General features: G+C 31.7%; 2 protein-coding genes across 3 annotated transcripts; one reads left to right on the forward strand and one right to left on the reverse strand.

Annotated features, from left to right (window-relative positions):
- The first annotated feature begins 428 nt into the window (after positions 1-428).
- Positions 429-3,455, forward strand: LOC108489421 (PAP-specific phosphatase HAL2-like). Its single transcript, XM_017793965.2, has 3 exons — positions 429-1,029; positions 1,990-2,677; positions 2,974-3,455. The coding sequence occupies exons 1-3, from the start codon at positions 636-638 to the stop codon at positions 3,275-3,277; spliced, it is 1,386 nt and encodes a 461-aa protein (XP_017649454.1). The 5' UTR covers positions 429-635; the 3' UTR covers positions 3,278-3,455.
- Positions 3,456-3,730: 275 nt separating this feature from the next.
- LOC108489422 (uncharacterized) lies at positions 3,731-9,071 on the reverse strand. 2 transcript variants are annotated; one of them, XM_017793966.2, is made up of 16 exons: positions 8,996-9,071; positions 8,766-8,904; positions 7,801-7,896; positions 7,109-7,216; positions 6,811-6,846; positions 6,507-6,614; positions 6,297-6,380; positions 6,102-6,220; positions 5,570-5,671; positions 5,312-5,428; positions 5,158-5,223; positions 5,007-5,073; positions 4,803-4,856; positions 4,619-4,726; positions 4,333-4,368; positions 3,731-4,055 (listed from the first exon to the last, which is right to left on the reverse strand). In XM_017793966.2, the coding sequence occupies exons 3-16, from the start codon at positions 7,858-7,860 to the stop codon at positions 3,918-3,920; spliced, it is 1,203 nt and encodes a 400-aa protein (XP_017649455.1). In that variant the 5' UTR covers positions 7,861-7,896; positions 8,766-8,904; positions 8,996-9,071; the 3' UTR covers positions 3,731-3,917. The 2 variants fall into 2 exon arrangements, with proteins under 2 accessions (XP_017649455.1, XP_017649456.1); XM_017793967.2 differs by lacking the exon at positions 8,996-9,071 and having other exon boundaries at positions 8,532-8,989.
- Between the last annotated feature and the right edge of the window lie 8,311 nt (positions 9,072-17,382).

The raw sequence follows: 17,382 nt of genomic DNA on the forward strand, positions 1-17,382 counted from the left end.
GGTCAGCAGGGAAGATTCGTAGCTGTTGACCCATTTGGATTTACATTTATGAAAAAGCAGGGCTAAACGTATTTGATGAAATCATGGTGACCCCGAATTTGCATTAAAAAGGACTTTAATGTATATTAAATATAATGGTAAAATCTTTCTCTAGTCCCTTTTAATTTTGAATTTGTGTAAATTGGTCCCTCCTAATAATTTAATCTATGTCAATTTTGAAAATAATAATAATTAAACGCGACATTAACATCTTTCATCAATTATACATAATTTTAATTAGTATAATAATTTTAACCTTCGATCAAGATAAACTTAAACAATAGATATTTTAATTTATAAAGATGAGTCAAGACATTCATTTATTCAAATTCATTTTAAAAATAAGCTACAAATTGCACTTAAATCCAATGGTACAAGGACTACTTACAGTATATTGGTTGAACCAGGACACCTTAGTTTAATATAATAAAAAAAAGGGCAAAAAGTAAGTAACACCAGCATCCACCTTCCTTCTCCCCCTTCAAAGAAGAAGCCTGGGTCTGCGGTCAAGTTTCTCAGGCTACATATCTCATTGAATTAACTATATATATATTTATAAACTCCTCAAAGTTAGAGCTGAGTGTGTAATCATTATTATGCCTTCAAATTGCACAAGCCTGGTGTTCAGAGCCCCTCATGTTTTGGGACAAGCCAGAATAACCAACAACACCAAGAAATTAACACCAACAATCCATGTTGGAACTTGTTTCCCATGGTATGGGAAAAAAACCCACCAAAAGAAGAAGCTTTTCCACATTGTTTCTCAGTTAAAGTGTAGCCAAAACTACCCTTCTTCTTCAGTAATGGAAGATGAGAGGAATCTGGTTGTTTCATCTTTAGGACCAGACAAGTATTCCAAGGAATTGGATGTTGCTGTAAAGGCTGTCCAGATGGCCTGTTCACTATGTCAGAAAGTTCAAGAGAGTTTGATTTCTAAAACCAATAGTCAAATCCATTCTAAAGATGATAATTCTCCTGTTACTGTGGCTGGTATGAATTGACGAATCAAATTTTGTGCTCTTTTTTTGGTAAATTGGGGTTCTTGAGATGAAGCTGCTTTCTGATTTGTTTTTGTTGGTTTCTTATTGTATATTTATTGGGGATGTTTAGTTCTTCTAGAACCTAGGTTAATGCTTATTTCATGTTTATCCTGGATATTTGATGGTTCATTGTGGCAGCTATGACCAGTCCAATTTGTGCTGGTTTTTACTCCATTTTTGTGAATTGGGGTTCTTGAGATAATGGTGTTTTTTCATTTGTTTTTATTGGTTTCTTATTATATTTGTTGGGTTTATCTAGTTCCTCTAGGACCTAGTCTAACGCTTCTTTCATGTTTATTCTGCATATTTGGTGGTTCATTGTAGTTCAAATTGTTGCTTCATTGTGGCAGCTATGACCAATCCAATTTGTGCTGGTTTTTAATCCATTTTTTGTGAATTGGGGTTCTTAGATAATTCTGCTTTTCCGGTAAAAGTAGTAATATGAGTTCAATTACATTTTGTACTCTATACTCAAAAAATGGTTAAATTAGTCTCTCTGAGTTAGATCAAAGAGCATATTAGTCCTATTAAAAATTCCTTTCATTTTTACTTTTAAAAATTAGTCCTTGCACGTCAATATGAAGTACATTGTTTGGTTATTCTGTCAGTCATGCTAGTTTTTAAAAGTAGGATAGAAATGGATTAAGTTTTTAACATAAAGGATCAATTTGTTCTCTGATAGGGGCTAATTTGTCTATTTTTTAGCAAAGGAGACAAAATGCAATCTGACTCCTAGTACAGGAGCCTCCGTGGTACTTTTACTCTGTTTTTTCATTGGTTGCTGGGTATATTTAGTTCCTCTAGTGCAAGTCCCTTTGATGTCTTGAGATTTCTACTACTGTTATGCAATGATATTTTATGTGAATGGTGTTTGGTCTACTAAAATCAAAAACATCTGTGTAAAAACCAGATTGGAGTGTTCAAGCAACCATTAGCTGGATACTATCCAAATCTTTCGGGTGTCGAAATGTGTCCATTCTTGCAGAAGAAGATGTCGAAAGTCTCTCTAAATCTGATTCAAAAGGGTTATTATCTGCTGTAGTGGAAACAGTCAATGACTGTCTAGTTCAAGCACCTCATTTCGGACTCAAGGGTCCAGAAAAGCTGCTCGGGAGTTCCGACATTCTTGAAGCCATCGGTCGATGCAATTCAAAAGGAGGTCCTACTGGTAGTTTTTGGGCACTCGACCCTGTTGATGGTACATTGGGGTTTGTACGCGGTGATCAATACGCTGTCGCTTTAGCATTGATAGAGGACGGAGAAGTTGTGCTCGGTGTTCTAGGTTGCCCGAACTATCCAAAGAAGAAGGAATGGCTAAGTTATCACCATCGGTATCATAGAATTATATCTAAACTGACTCCGACAACATCCGAATCATGGGATAAAGGGTGTGTACTTTATGCAACGAAAGGCAGCGGCGAGGCTTGGATGCAACCATTACGCCAGACAAATAAGCTGCTAGCATGGCCGAACTCTGCAATACCGATACGAGTATCTGCCATCGATGATCCAGCATTGGCTACTTTCTGTGAACCGGTTGAGAAGTCAAATTCGAGCCACTCCTTCACTGCAGGATTAGCTCACAGTGTTGGCCTTAGGTACATATACATATATATACATATATATCCCATTGGAACTCAAAGTTCTATATATATTGTTCCATGGGATCTCATCAAAAGGAACTAGTTTCGTAAGTTAGAAGGGCTTGGCTAGCTTAGATTTTCAAGTCATTTCAAGTTCAGTGTTAGTTTTGGCTTTGGGTCAATCTAGATTCAGCTCGTTTGTGTTTGAGGCTTCAAGTCGGGTCATTTCTAGTCATGTTTTCAGATTCTACATGCATTAGACTATGTATCAAAACAAAGCAATGAACATAGTTCTTTTTTGTCAAATGCAGGAAGCAACCGCTGCGTGTATACAGCATGGTGAAATATGCAGCAATAGCACGAGGCGATGCTGAAATATTCATGAAGTTTGCGAGGACAGGGTACAAGGAAAAGATATGGGATCATGCGGCCGGCGTGATCATCATACAAGAGGCTGGTGGTGTGGTAACTGATGCGGGAGGTTCCCCATTGGATTTTTCCAAAGGTATCTTCTTGGAAGGTCTTGATCGAGGTATAATCGCTTGTGGTGGAGCTAAACTACATGAAAGAATCACCAAATCTGTTGATGCTAGTTGGAACTGTTCTAGTCTATAGTCATTTTTATAAATTTTGTTCATTGATTGCTACAAAAAGAAAAAAAAAATGGTTGGCCTAGTGAAGGTGCTAAGCCATAGTTGTGTTTTGTTCATTTGTGTTTATAAAAAGCTCAAGATATTAGGGTACCAAGTCATTCTTATAAATCATAGTATTGGAAAAGGATTTTGGAAGAAAAGGCTGTTTTGCAAGTTAGGGTTTAATGTTTAAATATGAAATGAATCGATAAAAACACCATTTTAAAGTTCTTGTATTAAAAGTTAGATTACATTTTAAAATTCTTGTATTAAAAGTTAAATTGTATTTTCCTTCTTGTATAAAAATAAGAAAAGTCAGATTACATTTCAACAATGGGGTTAGTTCCTTTACTAGTATAGAGCACTTAATCCAAGGTTCGAAAATTTAACGTTCAACAATGTGTCTGCCTACGATCGTGAGTATAAGGCACATTGGTGAGAAAAAAATATTCAAATAATGAAATAATTAAGACCCATCCAACAAATGCTATATGAACTGTAATAAAAAAATTTCGGAGTAACGTATGAAACTACAACTGTATGTGTATCAAGTAAGCCCCCACCCCCAAAAAATAAACTAACATATATTCATTGTCCATGATCCCACCATGAGCTGACAAAACTCAGTTGTCTTGTCGCTTATGTTTTTTGCTGCGCCTTTGATACCTTAAAAATGGATCCACCCAGTTCTTGTCTGCTTCCACAGATTGATTCCATCGCTCTTTAAACACTTTTAGTTCCCAAGTGGATTGCCTCCGAATCTGAAACAATGCCATTAACGTAAACTGAATTAGAAGATGAAGAATCTAAACATAATCGTGTCCCACAAGGCTATGTTATGTCTCGTTTTTCAGGAGTCGGGGGATCGTTGAATTGTATTCGTTCACCAGGAGAAACCCGATTAGAACTCTGGCTACAAGGTTTATAATATCAGGTGATTAGCATCGAAATATCAAAGAGGAGTTTTTCTAATATCTGTTTATCGCATTAGTTTCTTCCCGTAAGGGCTATGCCACTATTCACAATTACAAATCTCACCTCGGTTCTTAGATCAAAGCTTGAAGCACCGTGTCTCTGCACATCAGCAGGAAAATCGATTAAGAAACCGAGTGAATTACTTATCGTAGTTTTAGCTTGATGAAAAGATAACAAAATGACTGGGTGAAGGGACAGCTATAATTGTAATGCAATAATAAAGGGTTCCAACAACTAAAAGAAACAAAGTTCAGCCAAAACTTGAAAGCCAATGACATGATGCAATCGAATTACGTCATACGGAGAAAAATACAGAAAGTACGAGAAGGGAAGGAGGCAAAGCAAGAACCTTCATGGTTGTCCTCATTGTGGGATGGCCGCTGCCCCCTAAACTTTGTATACCCTTATGAACAATGTACTCGCTATCAACCACACCAACCTTCTTCGAGCGATCACCCTGAGTAATAACATATATATCGATAGTAAGCATTTTATTTCTAAGCAAGTTGAAAACAGCATCGAGTCAATTGTACCTGCGCGCAATACCCGAGTTTCATATCTACTCCCCATCCGTGTACAAGATCATTCTGAATGAAAGCAAAAGACAAGGCTAAATGAGAAAATTATGCGTGCCATGATACACCTCTAAAGCTGCAAATTGACCGAAAAAGGGATCATGTGGAAATACAAGGCAGAGCCATCATTAACTGTGAAAAACGGACAACATGCAAAATTACCTGTATGAGATGCCATGCACAATACCAGGCAGATCTTGAAAAAACAGGAGCCATTCCCTCCACAAATCTAAGAATAAATCACTAAAAATTAGTACAGTAATGATTAGCGGGATAACGACACTAGATGTTCTTTGATAGTAGAATAACTCACCCAGTGCATGGTGGCCCCTCACTCGAATTTGAACACTTCGTTTTACCTCTGAGGTCATAAATTCTCCTGTGATTGTCAAAACTTTTCGTATAAGTATTATACGAATAATAATATGTAAGCTTTTTATGAATAGTCGTGGACAATCCTCATTCACCTATGAAACTTTTTCGTTCTGGCACGTATAGTGATCCTGTGGTGTATTTCTGTTGAATTTGGGTCTAAAGCTGGCTGAGAAATCTCTAAACCTTCCGACTTCACAATTTCTAGGTACCTGGAGAAGGAAGACTTCAATCAACTTGTTGAGAAAACCCAAGAGAAGATCATATTATCATTCAAGAACACGTAATATCACGTTAACTTGAGATAACATCATGATATTGCATGTAACAGAAATGTTGTAAAAGCCATTTACCTCGTTGGGTCAAAATGCTCCACCCCCAAATCTTCATCCCAGAGAAATATGTAGTCGTAAACAGACACAATATCGGGATGCAGAAAGCGCTTTGCAAACCACCTGAAAGAGGGAAGAGATCACTAAGCTTAACCGATGTTCCCAAAGCTTCATCATTGCCACATGTCAAATATTCATTGGACCACATAAGTAGAAGTTTACACCGTTTGTCATAGGGTACATTTTGTGTAACCAAAGCCAAACATAGGTACCAAAAAGAATATTTACGCTATTTTCTACAATATGTCCCAAGCTGGAAGACTCTAACTTAAAACCACTAAAAGCATCATTTTCCCAACTATCCTATAGCTCTAATTATGAAATGTGTTATATTTTGAATCCCAGAGATAACATAAGTTAAAACACATCCGAAACAGATTCAGGAGAACCTACAATAGTTGCAGTGCTTTGATTTTGATACGAACATACACATCCACCGACACATTCAACAGGATATAGAACAAAGAAACTTTTCACCAGCATTGAGCCTTACCATTTTGTTTGGTTATGAGCTACTATGTGAATGGCTTTCTCGCCCCAACCAAGATCCCACCATCCATCGACATTACCATCATAATGAAACAAAATAATGGTAAAATTCGCTGCAAGAAACTGAATTCAATAAAATTAGAAAAAAGAACATGCCAATTCATCAAATTTGAAAGATCAACGGGATAAGATGCAATACCTTTTTCACAACATCGTCAACATAATCCTTTTGCTTGATACCAACAGGCATTGCCAGCAAGTTCTTATTTGTCGTAACACTAGCCTGCAACGAAATAGCCATAACAAAAAGATAAAAAATGAGTCATCGACCTGTTAGCCTTACCAAGATCATATGCTACTATACATTTAAGGAGAAACATGCCGACAAACAAACAGATTAGCGTCTCACTTTTGACTGTGAATTGCTTGACCATAGAGGCCTTAGTTCCAAATCCGAACGAGCTTGCATAATGCCACGAGGCAAACCTCTTAATTTCCCAAGATGCAAATGATAATCCTAGGCACAAACATACTCGTTTAGTTTCCAAGACCAGTAATCCTAGCCGCAAACATGATACAAACAGCGTACAAAACAAGCAGATAATCAATAAGAACTATAACCAAGAATTTTCCTAGCTCTACAATATAGCACAGAAAGGAGCTAAAAACCAAATTGGCACGGTATATGCTAGTAATTAAGACATGTTTTTTACCTTAACTGTTGCAAAAGGGTGAAATCTTGTTTCCATCTGATAATAAGAGAAAAAAAAAAAGCATTTAAAAGAGATTAGAATATAGGTATAGTAAGCCTTACAAGGTGCTTTTCTTGGTTGAATTATCAAACATGTTTGTTCCACAATAAACCATTGCCAATATGAAACGAGTGAGCCAAAAAGGTAACAAAAAAGATCCCTTAAACATGACAATACCAGGAAGAACAAATCCATTTTGTCTCCTAAGACATAAACTGAAACCATTGAAATGAAGGGAGAAACAGGAGTTGGCATATACCTCTGTCTTGTGGTATTGATAATCCGTAGTTCTATACACAATGAACAACATAACTGTACAAATAACTCCCATAAATGGAAGCTGCCTCATTTTAAATCCACAATTTCCCTGCAACAGCATTAGACAATTAGAAGCTTTAAACTAAAAACTATTTGTTGAGGGCGCCGACTAGTCCTTCAAGAGAAATCTTCAAAATATCGTCCACTAGGCAACTGACTGAACCCCTTGGTGGTCTATGCAGCTCAAGTGGTACCATATTACCCAAAAGATGACCTATATCCTATCAGTCAGGGGTTCAAACCCTACCGAGTGTGAGACTTACATGTCCCCTCGTTAGGTGGCTTGTGAATCACGCACCGCGCAGCTGGTCAACCTGCTGGTGATCTATGCAGCTCAAGTGGTACCATATTACCCAAAAGCCTATAGGTCAGGGTTCAAACCAAACAGAGTAGGAGACTCACACATCCCCTCGGTAGCTGCCTTGCTCTGCTAAACCCACCTCAAGCTCAAGCTCTCAACAAAGTTAAGAGACAAAACCCGACTCGACTCGAGGATAATATCAACAGTTGAGGGATCTGCCGGCTCCGAACCAGCGATACTTCGAAGACTTATCGTGAAGGAATACACCCTAAACACTACTAAAACTTCTATTTTCCAAGGCATTCAAGCTTAAAGTAAACGAAAGAACATACCCCTTCAGCTAAAGCATTTCTTTTCTTGACCAGTGCATTCCATGATTGAAATGTCTTCATAGACAATCAAAGCCTTTTTTATATTACCCTCAAAACCTGCAGGAAATTGCATTTAAAGCCAAAAAAAAGGAGTTATATCCAATGTTCTTCAAAGTAAATGATACAACTAATAAGCTACTTAACTTTGTTTTTCACTAAAGCACCATAAATAATAATAAGAAAAAGACCCCATTTTCTTCTTTGCTTAGCTCCATCAAATAAGATAAGGAAACAAAAATGGAGAAGGAAAAGAGAAAAAATAGGGGAAGTCATTAAAACTTTAAAAACTTAAAAGGGTGTTTAAATATGTTGAAGCTATTGGTTCCCACCAAGAATGAAAAAAAACGAAGCTTGTGTATATGCATGTGCGGGTCTCAAAATGGCCAGATCTCAAAGGCAAAAAAAAATTATATATATGTTTCACATTCTAAATTTAGAAATTAGACCGACACCCAAAAATCTAGAAAAAAAAAAAACAAAGACCAAAATCCCAGTAACAAAGATTTTTTTTTATAGAAAAAACACATAAAAATGGAGTATTTGTTAGATCTAAGGCTGTGGCTGTTACTATTGTAAACACCTCATTGAGATTTAAAACAAAAAATGAAACAATGAAAAGATTAAAAAAAAATTGGTTTTTAAAAGTAAAGTTTCGGTTTATAGATTGAAGTGAAAATACTATCAACTATTACCGGATCTTGATCCACCGACCATTAAAAAAAAACACCCATAAATTTGAAGAGAAAATATGATCAGAGCTGAAGCTAGGAACGAGTAAAAAAGCTTGGAATAATAATACGCCATCATCAATACTGGTTCAACTAAAAACAAGTTGAACGAATCGGAGATAAACCCATAAATCGAAGCAACGCCACGTTTCAAAGGAGCATTCGAAAGAACAAAAAAGAGGAGATTTTGTGAGGGACCTTTTGCTTTAGCGGTTAAGCATTTCCATGGCGGATTTTAAGCTTTTTTTCTGGGTTTGGGGTTTTGTATTTTTGGGGTTTATGAGTTTTCTTTGTCGAGAAATGGATCGTCGATGAGTCCCACAGCGGTAGACCTTCCCTGTCATCCAAATACACACATTCCTTTATTTTTATAGAAAGAAAGAAAAAATTTATTTTTTATTATTATTATTTTTCATGTAATAACATACAGACAGCTGCAACAACGAAAAAGAAAAAACATTGATGTCGTGTGTCTCACTTCACTTTACTGTCTCTCCCTCTCACATGGATTTTCTTTTAAAATTGTGTTAAAGATTTTAAATGGATAAATTCTATTGTTAGTCCTTATATTATACATAAGTTATAGATTTAGTTATTCTACTTTTATTTTAATTGTACATTTTCAAATTTTGACATTTACAAAATTTTATGTGGAAAATACATTATCACATATATAATTCCATACAATAATGTTTGAAATGGTGGTTAAATTGATTTTTTTTGAATTTTTAATATTTTTAATCGAATCAATTGGACCGATGAATCGATGGTCTGACTGGTTCGACCATCAATCAAGTTCTAAAAACATTGATGTTGAATCATTTTCCTATTTCCACGTAATACTTATAGAAACTTATGTTATTTTAGTTAATAAATTTATCAATTATTCTAAAAGTATAAGGATTAAAATATCAAATTGAAGAATTAGAACTAAACCCACAACTTGCTAAATTAATAAAAAATTGACTAATTTGAAAGTACGTGGATTAATTTTGATCAAATTAAAATGTAAAAACTAAATCCATACTTTATAAATAGTACGAGGACTAATAACATAATTTTATCGTTTTAAATTAGATAGACATTGTGAACGCCACTTTTTGAACACTTTTGTTTCCAAAATATCATATAAATAAAATAAATTATTATTTTAATATATTAAAAATAAATTCTTGTTTCATATATCTACGGTGGCGGTTTTCTTATTTATTTATTTTTCTAAATATAATTTCAGTCAATATCATATTATTGTAGGTATTTTTATATATCATTTTAAATTTATCAATATTTCAAAAATATTTTAATATATAATTTATACACATACAAATATATCTTAATTATATACATATAAATTATATATGAATATAATCTTTTTTTTAATGATAGACATATAAAATTTAAAATTATTGGATTTAATATGCTAATTATTTCTATAAACTTATAGAATTAATGATTAATTATCAATCTCTTCAAAAGTGACCAAGTTTTAATTTATAGAATAGAAAATAATTTATAGAACTCATGTATTGATATTATAATTAGGATGTTCATCGCCCCAATATATTTTAATTTGAATTGCACTAGTCATATTGTTATTAAAATATCATCCTTTTCTTATAATTTACCAAATAATATATATTATATTGTAGGTGGAAAATGGAGTTGAGTGGGTGCATAATAATTCAGAATCTTAATAATGTGTAATTAAACTATAATATAGATTAATGTTTAAGCTAAAATGACTTAGGTTGGGTGACCAAACTTTTAAAGAATAAATGTGGTGAAGATGTGCTTTGGCATTAACTAAACAAATTCATTTTTATTATATGGTCAAATGAACATAACTATGCATGTGGACATTACAAACAATATTTAAATAAGGGAATCTGAATTCACCACCACTACTATATATAAATTATGAGTTTTTTATTTATTCAAGAGAAGTTTGTAAAATGTCATCTATTCAAAGTTAGCGAGAAATGTTTATAGATTACGTTGAGTTTAGATATGATATCAATAAATTTTATATTTGTCTAAGCATAGCTCGAGAAAGGATTTTAAAATATTGCCCAAATCTATTTATAGTTGTAAATAACTGCCCAACTTTTGTAATAACTTAAAAATACATTTATATTATTTTTAATTTAATATTTAATAATTTTGTATATTTTTATGTGCTATAAATTACATGTAAAAATAACATAATACAAAAACATCAAAACTTTAAAAAAAGCCCAGACTTTGAATATTTAAGTCCAAGTTCAACCCCATATTTTAAACGAGTTTATTTTTCTTGCTCAAACTCATTTTTCAGGCTTAATATGATTGTGCAAACCTTCTAAATTTTGAACAAGTATTTGAGTTTAGACAAGTAACCTAACCCATGAACAGGTCTAAATCTGGCAAACCCTTCAACATATTGGGTATTATTTTTAATAGGAGTTTTGTCTCTTAACTCTACCGAAAACTTGAATACTTGAAGAGCAAGAGAGTGGGTTAGGTTGTGTACATTCACACCTATAAAAAGTGTCGTGTATGTTATAGTGTACAAGTTCTTGTCCAACTATAGGCAACACGCATGATTTACTTTATCAGACGCTTGATGATGTGCTCTCTCTATGAACTTGCAATCTCTCATCCACTCGAGTTCACAGAGCAAAGTGTTGTCCGTCTGTTGATGATGGACTCCTCAACATGTCAGATATTATCTCTTGTGAAGATTTTGTCTCTCAATTTTATTGAAAATCAAAGCGCCTAAAAAAAATTTAGTACACGTAACAAAAATGTAAGTTAAGTGGTAATATTCTCATCCATAAAAATGTCTTATATGCCACAGGACATAATTTAGAATGAAAAACACTTTGTTAACTTCTTGTCCTATTTTTTTCTAAAATATAATACATGACACAAATTGTTTCAATAGCACATGTTTCGTATCTAATTTGCAAATCTGGGTCAGAATTAAAACAAATTGCAAGATTTGGTGTCATGGACGGCAGATTCCTGATTTTCTTTTTTTTAAAAAATTAATACTACTAATTAATTTTTTTTAAAAATATTACTAATAAAAAGTAATTATTTAATATTATTAATAGAGTTTTTTACTCTATAAGTGGATTGAAAGTGTCACATTTATATATAATTAATTTTTATTTATTTTTTTGCGACAGTTTATAATATACTTATTAAACTCTCAACCTGCGTCTAAAAACTTCCGCTGACGATATTCATTAATATTTGAAAAATTATGTTACATCCATGATAGCGTATGAAGCAGAAAACTTCATGAAAAAAATGCATATTTATAAAAGATCAATTTATTAATTTAACTATAGTTGGGGTTTTAAAGGTGTTATGTATAAATCTTTTATCAGTTTTTTTATCTAAACCTTGAGCATTCGATTTATTTTAAACTGTGGATTGTTCTATTGTTTTATGTAAAAATTTTATATATCTTATGATAATATTTATTATTTAAAAATTGATTTTGGGTTCTCCATGGTTTAATTGTAGTTTTCAATGAAGTTAGAAATAAAATTTCAAAATAAAATAGAATATAAAGTTTCCATATCAAATACTAAACTTATTAAAGGGTCAACGTAGATTTCTTGATTGAACTGGTGTTAAAACTAAATGATACTAACTCCATATCTAAAAAGTATAAAAAAAAAAATAATTTCAATTTTTTAAAATATCACACCTAAATAAACAAGTTAACCATTATTTCATAAACTAATCGTTTTTTTTAAGTCGGTTTTAGAGAGAGTATGTGAAAGCGCATCCAATTGGATAATTTTTTGCTGATATATCAAGAAAGCACGTTCAACTAGAAACGTTTCTTAAAAATTCATAGATGTATCTTTCATTCTCTCTTCAAAATTAACATATTTCCTAAATCTTAAAAAAATTATTTTATCAAATTAAGAAAAATAATGATATATATGATTAATTTAGCCAAATATTAAATATGTTGTTAGTGGAAAATATGTCGGTGCATATATAACTAATCATTAAGAATCTTAATAATATGTAATTAACAAATATATCTGTGTTAATTAAATTAATGTTGAAGCTAAAATGGTTTAGGTTATGATGACAACATTGCTTTTAAAAATAGGGATTTATGGTGAAGATGTGCTTTGACGTTAACTAAACAATATAGCATAATCTTAATTGGCCCTAACTACTATACTGTATAAGAATCAACGATACCATAAGAATCAACGATGCACGTGGATGCACCTATACCAGCCTCTCTCCGTATTTTACATTTAATAGGAATTAATTTGGGTTAATTCACTAGTTAGGACTTGAATTTGGGAATTATTTTTATATTGAAATTTGAACTCTTTTTTTTGTCTAAGTTAGTACCTAAACTTACTAATTGTTCTCAAATTAGAGCTTGAATCTTTTTTTGTGTTCAAGTTAATCTATGATATTTCCTTGGACCAAAAAGAAGTTCACCTCAATATGGGAACAATTAACTAGTTCAATCCCTGTACTCTTCATATATTTAGAATTTAGTCCCTCAATTTTTTTTTTAAGAATTTAGGTTTTTTATTTTTCATATCTCAAAATTCAACTTCAACTATTAAAATCGTTGAAATTCTCCTATTAAATCCATTGGTGAGACATTTAAAAGAAAATTCTTACTTGTTATTCATGTAACAAAAAAAAGTGACGTTTTAATGAACTTGAATATAACAAGAGAAATTTAATAATGTTAACAATTGAATCTGCATTTTTAAAATCCAAAAAGGTACAAAGTTAAATTTTTGGTAAAAGTACCACGGAGGCCCTTATAGTAGGACCGAAATTACATTTTGCTTCATCTACTCAAAAATAGGCAAATTAGTCCATGTATATCAAATAAAAGAATAAATTTGTCATTTCCTTAAATATTTCATCTATTTTTAAAGTTTAAAACTGGTTCATATACGTCAACATGAAGTACCCATGGCACACCACGTATAACTATTTGGTCATTATGTTAGCCATGTCGGTATTTAATAGTAGAAATAGATAAAAAAATTTAACAAAAATGATCAATTTGCACTTTAATCTAACGTACATAGACTGATTTACCCGTTTTTAATAAAATAGACGAAATACAATTTAATTCCTAATACAATGACCTTCATAATTCTTTTACCCTAAACTTCTTAAAATAAAACTTAAAGAATTAAATCATAAATGTATAAAAAAAATACAATAACTTATATATATTATAATCCATGGTTTAATGTTGGGAATAGTTAAAATTCGGTTCGAACCAATCCAACTCATGAACATCTCTACTCTTAATTTTGTTTCGTAATAAATAGGGTTAAGTTTTCGAGTCAGAGAGAAAAGCATTGGTCAATACTAGGGTTTTTGTCTGCTTAATATAAACACAACAATTCATTTAAGTTACCTACATAGGCATAGATCCTTCCACGTATATCATAATATATAATATTTATATATATTAACTCAAATCTCTATGTCCTAACCTAGACAAAACAGAAGTGATTAGTTACATTTATTACCAAAACCCATAATTAATAAATAGTTTATATGATCTTGCTTCCAAAACCTGCTAGCTGCACTTAATTATAAAAAACAGAATTTAGCTGCACTTAATATATTATATAATATAGTTTTAATGCTATATCTGCATGAGGATGGACCATCTTACCATATTCACGAAAAATATATATTATCTTATGCACATATGTGTGCTCAAATCATTGGTGATTGCTTAGTGTTGATAGTGATACATATATAACCATTATAAATACAATAAAAGTACATATCCGAACGATTATATCGTAAAATCAAATTACTATAAAATATAGTGGATGAAGAATTGGACACATGATATACACATGGATGAAATCAAAAAAATTGTTTTAGGAGGACTAGAAATTAATGATAAATTGTTGGGAGAGTTAAAATACAAATTTATTATACTAACATGTAATTTCATAAAAACTTAAAGAATTTAATGGTAAATCTATATATATATATTTGTTTTGGGGGGGGGGGGAGAGCAAGGACAGTAATTGCTCCCTTTACCTTTGTCTCTAGATGTACATGTCACGGGCCTTGAACAAATGCACAAAGAACGTCCCATGAAAGTCAATCGATTAAATGGGCTCATTCAAACCACTTGAATTGGCTCAATTTGTGGAACATGTGGAGAAGCTCATTTACTTAAAGTCTTGTTGACCTAGTCAAACACTTTAAAAAGTTATGATTATCTTGATAAATACGAAAAGCAATATTAGAATACATGTAATCTGATATTTGATTTTATAATCTTAGGGGATCATGTAAATCCCTTAAAAATATCAATTGTAGATAGACTTTAATTTCGACTGTTGATATAAAATAAACTGTACTATTAGATCTAAAGGAGCTCAACTATAAATAGAAGTTTTCTCCTTATTCGAAATCATATCATTGTATCCTCATTCATAGTAATTGAACACTATTTAGAACATTTACTCAAAGAACTTTGTGAGCGTCGTTTTCTTGTGATTTATTTTCACTTTGTGAGAATTAGACTAACTTAAACTGATTTGAAACAAAAAAAAAAAAATTCACTTAAGGCTACACGGATTGCAAGATTAAAGTTCTAGTTTCATGACATACACTCAGTGACATATAAAACCTACACATTACAGTTGTACATAACGAGACTCAAAATTATACACTAAAAATTCAAAATCTCCGCTAACATAATATATTTTTTATTGAATTTGATATTATGAATCAAGTTAAAAAAAAACTTAAAAATCAATTTTAAGTTGATGATTGTAATTAAAAGGTGTTGTTATCTTTTAATATTTTTAATATAATCTTTTAAAAAGTTATCTATTTGTTTAAAAATTTACCTCATTAAAAACCATTATCTTTTAAAATTAAATATGGAGTCCTATAAAAGTACTCCTACACCCATTAAAATTTGTCAACAATTTAAAACTTTTATATGTGGTGGTTTTGTTATACCCGCTGTGTGGGTGGAAGGAAAAAAATATTTATTTTAGAAGTATTTAAAAAAAGTAGTTTAACTTATTTTATTTAAATATATTATTTATCACCTTAAAAAATCCTGAATATATATTAAGAATCAAGAAAATAAATATTAAATAATTATATAATATTTAAAATTATTTATAGCCTCCTCTCAACTTTTAAATAAGAAGATAATACAATTCAGCATACTCGAATCTAGATCTCTTACACTGACAATAATACTAATACCAATCAAATTATGACTTAATCGGCAAATCTTAATAATATTTTGTTGTCTTTATAATGGGATTGGATGGGGTTGCTTTAGTGAAAAAAATAATTGACAAAAGTTGCTTAAAAAATAAGTGATCAAAGTGGTTAAAGCTCATAGCATATTTTAGCAAAAAATTGAGGTTAACCAACACCACCCAACAAGTGAGAGAGGCCATAGCTTCATTAAAAATTCATTTTTATATATATTTTTTATAATTATTCTGTATACTTTAAAATTAAACAACTCCAGCTAAAAATTTGTCAAATTCCTTATTTCTGTTATTTTAATTATTTTTATAATTCATATTTTAAAGGAATTAATAAAATTTTAATTTTTTTAATAATTTTTTATGTAAAGTTTATATTTTTTTAATCATAATAATTTTTTATATAAGTGTAACACCCCCTACCCATATCCGTCGCCGGAATAGGGTACGAGGCATTACTGGAACTTACGGAACCAATTTCCATTTACCCGAACCAAGTACCATTGATTTATCGAAAATTATTATTACGTTCCTTAGATGGGCTTCCGAAGCCCAAGTTATGTATCGGGACCAGACCGGAATCAAATCAAAATCACAGGGAATTTTTCGCAAAATCCCAAAATTATACTTACCCTAGCCATGCCAATAGCTAAGTTACAAACATCCATTTCCATGTAAACATTGGTATTTAGTCTATACATGCCATTCTTTCAAAATAAGTTATTTTCATATATCAAAAGATATGAGTTGATAGTGTGATAAGGCTTCGACTAATCTTCGACCTTTGAGCTCCCGAGCATTACAAAACAGGGAAAAGGAGAACAGGGTAAGCACATGGTGCTTAGTAAGTTCATGCAACATGAATTATATTTACCATACTTATACATCCATCATTTAACAACACAAGCACACATCCAATTCACATAGACATATAAATTCAATACAAAGATAAATGATTGATGAGCTCATCAATTCCATATTTTTCATGTTTATCCCGTTGAATTTCTTGAAATTTCAATGGATATTCAGTAGTACACTTTTGTGTACAATTCCAGGTCCGTCAATTCTTACACCTATGGGTATACCTTTTTTCCAGAGAGCACACTCTCACAAGCCTCATTTCTTATAGCGAGATTACCAATCCAGCCTAAATCTATTTCACATATATTCTTCAAGAGGGCTAATATTTGGATCACTCGTCCGGGCTAGATCCTTTTTACCGTCAATTCCTTTTTCAGTGATCCATCGAAGTCCACTTCATTCAACCGAGATTTAATTTTTTATCGATAATTAACAATTTTCATCAAATATCATACAATGAACATCTAAACCACATTCACATCAATAAACATACATTTCAAACATTTAATAATATAATTCAAGTTACACAAACTTACCCGTAACAATTTGTAGTAGTTGTAGAGATTTTAGGGACTATTCGGCAACTTTTTCCTTCCCTCGTTTATCTTCAATTTATTGATCTATAATATAAAATTTTCTATGTATCAGCTTCTAATTTTAATATAATTTATTTCACAATTTATACCTCTCAATTT

The sequence above is a fragment of the Gossypium arboreum genome, chromosome 10 (assembly GCF_025698485.1).
Source record: "Gossypium arboreum isolate Shixiya-1 chromosome 10, ASM2569848v2, whole genome shotgun sequence".
NCBI classification, from domain to species: Eukaryota; Viridiplantae; Streptophyta; class Magnoliopsida; order Malvales; family Malvaceae; genus Gossypium; species Gossypium arboreum.

Excerpts from the sequence above, each read along its gene's own strand:
- LOC108489421 (XM_017793965.2), top strand. The coding sequence starts at position 636 with ATGCCTTCAAATTGCACAAGCCTGGTGTTCAGAGCCCCTCATGTTTTG. Across the intron at positions 1,030-1,989 it reads TTCTCCTGTTACTGTGGCTG|ATTGGAGTGTTCAAGCAACC; the intron begins GTATGAATTGAC and ends TGTAAAAACCAG. Across the intron at positions 2,678-2,973 it reads GCTCACAGTGTTGGCCTTAG|GAAGCAACCGCTGCGTGTAT; the intron begins GTACATATACAT and ends TGTCAAATGCAG.
- LOC108489422 (XM_017793966.2), bottom strand. The coding sequence starts at position 7,860 with ATGAAGACATTTCAATCATGGAATGCACTGGTCAAGAAAAGAAATGCT. Across the intron at positions 6,847-7,108 it reads ATCAATACCACAAGACAGAG|ATGGAAACAAGATTTCACCC; the intron begins GTATATGCCAAC and ends TCTTATTATCAG. Across the intron at positions 6,615-6,810 it reads ACCCTTTTGCAACAGTTAAG|GATTATCATTTGCATCTTGG; the intron begins GTAAAAAACATG and ends GTTTGTGCCTAG.